Here is a 3,326-nt window from a genome sequence, read left to right as displayed (position 1 = left end):
GGCAGCGGGAACCCCGGCCCCGCCCCTGTCCTCACCCCTCCACCTCTCGCCATGGCCCCCGCGCTGCTCCTGGTCCCTGCCGCCCTCGCCTCCTTCATCCTGGCCTTCGGCACGGGCGTGGAGTTCGTGCGGTTTACCTCCCTCCGGCCGCTGCTGGGAGGCGTTCCGGAGTCCGGCCCCGGTGAGCCTGCGGGACCGGGGGTGGAGCCGGAGGCCCGGGCGCGAGGGCGGGGCCTGGAGTCCCAAACAGCCGGCGAGCGCTGCGAGGGAACTCGAACGTTGGCAGCGGCTGGCAAGGCGACCTCCCCTCCCAGCTAAATGAGAAAGTTGGGGATAAACGGTTTGGGGAGGGAGGGAAGGCTGATGGGGAGAGAGCACAGAGTATTTTAAGGAAAGGGCTTTGTGGAGAGGAGTGGTAAGACGGGGGAGAATTTGGACCACTGAAAGGACAGGGGCAGTCCGGGTGGCCTTTGCAGCCACGCCTTTTCTCACTGCCCCACGTTCCTTGTCTGTGACTCCTACGCCTTGGGTTCTGAAAGCTCCCGCGGAAGAGGGAAAGAAGGTGAATGGAAAAGTGACATGGGCACACCTGGACAGAAAGCCTGAAGGCTCTTGAAGGCATTAAAGAGATGGCCTGGGACCCTCAGAGATTAGGGGTTGTGCTGAACTTTTGTCACTTCCTCAACTCCTCCTAGGTGTCCGCCAGGGGTGGTTGGCTGCGCTGCAGGACCGCAGCATCCTTGCCCCCTTGGCTTGGGATCTGGGGCTCTTGCTACTATTTGTGGGGCAGCACAGCCTCATGGCAACTGAGAAGGTGAAGGCGTGGTCGTCTCGGTACTTTGGGGTCCTGCAGAGATCACTGTACGTGGCATGCACTGCTCTGGCCTTGCAGGTATGGGGACTGGCTGGCAAACAGTCTCTGGGAGGGGTACCCTGGGTTAGAGGGGCCTGCAGCTTAAGTTTCTGATAAAGTTTGGGTTTAGGCCTAAAGATGAGGGTATTCATGGCTCCATCCTCAGCCTCAGTTCCTCCACAGCACATATTCTACTTTTTACCAAGGGCGTCCTTGGCATTCTGCAACTTTGTTCCTATTGTACTGTGAGTCCTCAGAACAGACACAGAAAGGATTCCAATATCCTTATCACCCCCACAGGGTAGGGTGAGGAAGAGCTGAGGAGGGAGGGCAGCCTTTGGGTCTGGATCTCTCTGGGGGTGGAGACCCAGCCCCTCATCTCTCTCCAGCTAGTGATGCGGTATTGGGAACCCGTGCCCAGAGGTCCTGTGCTGTGGGAGGTTCGGGCTGAGCCTTGGGCCACGTGGGTGCCCCTCCTCTGCTTTGTGCTCCACATCATTTCCTGGCTCCTCATCTTCAGCATCCTTCTCATCTTCGACTATGCCGAACTCATGGGCCTCAAACAGGTGAGGCTCTGCAGTCCTCACCTGGGACCTCCAGCTCCTTCAAGGCTCCCCCTTCCAAGGATCCCATTCCTTCCCCCCATCTCCCTTCCTGACAGTCTCCCCTCAGTTCTCCTTCAAAGGCCCTGGGCTCCTGAGTCTAGAGGCATGCACAGACCATATAGCAGGGTCAGGGGCCCACTTTCAGAGAAGACGTACCTGGGCCTGCGTTCTAGGGGGGGGGGTGCCTGGGAGAAGAGGAAAGAGGGGGTGCTAAGTTATGAAATGGGCTTGATTTCATTTCTAAGTTGTTCTCCCCCTCCTAGGTGTACTACCATGTTCTGGGGCTGGGGGAACCCCTTGCTCTGAAGTCCCCGCGGGCTCTGAGGCTCTTCGCCCATCTGCGCCACCCCGTGTGTGTGGAGCTGCTGACCGTGCTGTGGGTGGTGCCCTCGTTGGGCACTGACCGCCTCCTCCTTGCCCTCCTTCTCACTCTCTACCTGGGCTTGGCTCATGGGCTGGACCAGCAGGACCTGCAGTACCTCCAGGTCCAACTGCAAAGAAAACTCCACCTGCTTTCCCGGCCTCAGGATACGGAGGCTGAATGAGAATTAACTGCCCGCTGCTTACAAGCCCCCTACATCCTCTCTCCGCAAAATTCTGAATCCCTCAGTATCCAAGTGCTGGCTGCTTCAAGCCAGAGCCCCCCATCTCTGAGCTCTAGGGGCTGCTCCCCTGCCCCCACACTTGAGCCTCCACTCCTTGGGGTCAGCCCCATATCTTAACTTCTTAGTTTCTCCTTGGTTTCCAAGGTCCACCTCTCACCAGCCAGAGGGCCCACCCTTCTCCCTAAATAAGGACCCGTGGAGCTTTTCTGCCCCCTCACCAGCTATGACTTGAACCCCCTGGGAGCCTCTGTCCACGGAAGAACCCCCAGGCCAGGCCCCAGTCTGTTTCTCAGGTATTCCCCCTGTCTGCAGCTAGTTACCCTCCCACGGAGCTGGACCAGAGCCTGCAAGTTTGACTGGAATGGGCCCCTCCAGGGCCCAGATATCACTCCACCGCCTGGGGCCCCACCCTTGGGCGCCTTCCCCGGGACCTAGTTGAGAGGATTAATTGGGGTAGCCTAAGGCTCCCCCCGAGGTACGAGCACTGTAGGAAAATAAAACAGCCTAATTTTTCTACATCTCGCCTGTCATCTTCAGTGTCTTCGCGTATTGGGAGGGAAAGCGTGAGCCTGGCCGCGTCAAACTACAGTGGGAGCAGCCACCGTGCCCTCTGGCGACTGCAGGGAGGTGGCCACTGCCCTGGGACCCGCCCCAACCTTCCCGGGAGCTGCCCAATCCCCCTTCTCCCACATTCCGGTCCTCTCCTTGCTCCCCGCCCCCCCAACCCAACCCTAGACAGGTTGAAGCTAGAGAGTGGCACCGCGATCCGATTAGAGGGACAAGCTCTTAAAGCTGCTGGCTCGGTGCACCTCTCTCCCCCTCCCCGCAGTCCCGTCCACACAGCGAGGGGCAGGGGCCGAGGGGGAGGCGGCGCTGACCGGCCCTGCAGCCACAAAGACTGGCCCGGGAAGATGGGAAGGGCGGGCCCGGCTCCGAGCAGCTGCAGCTTCCTCCCAAAGTCCCTGGAGGGCCCTGAGTCACTGGCCGCCGCCCTGGGTCGGTGAGCTAGTGGGGACGGGTGGGGGTGGGGGTGTCTGGTCCCCTAAATCTTTCTCCGGGTCCACGGAAGTGAGGCTCTCTGAGGACTGGGCACCGACTGAGGTGGTTGGGATGCAAACCGCCCAGAGGAGACTTCCCGAGCGGAGACCCACGGGACAGTCTGGGGGCTCGAGGCCCCGCCCCCTGCTCCTCCTCGGGTTCCGCCCCGCGCCCCCTTCCCTCTCCGCATTGTTCTCAGACAAAGCGGTGGTCGCCGCCCCCAGG

At 60.7% G+C, this 3,326-nt stretch overlaps 1 protein-coding gene across 1 annotated transcript; it reads left to right on the top strand.

The window, feature by feature from the left end:
* Positions 1-51: 51 nt before the first annotated feature.
* Positions 52-2,558, top strand: NRM (nurim). Its single transcript, XM_004711673.2, has 4 exons — positions 52-181; positions 696-892; positions 1,243-1,419; positions 1,722-2,558. Exons 1-4 carry the CDS (start codon positions 52-54, stop codon positions 2,001-2,003), a joined length of 786 nt encoding a protein of 261 aa, XP_004711730.1. The 3' UTR covers positions 2,004-2,558.
* Positions 2,559-3,326: the final 768 nt, after the last annotated feature.

This window comes from Echinops telfairi, unplaced genomic scaffold, assembly GCF_000313985.2.
Source record: "Echinops telfairi isolate 266 unplaced genomic scaffold, ASM31398v2 ScPeMD7_655;HRSCAF=1070, whole genome shotgun sequence".
In the NCBI taxonomy this organism is placed as follows: domain Eukaryota; kingdom Metazoa; phylum Chordata; class Mammalia; order Afrosoricida; family Tenrecidae; genus Echinops; species Echinops telfairi.
This window is presented reverse-complemented; position numbering and strand designations above follow the sequence as displayed.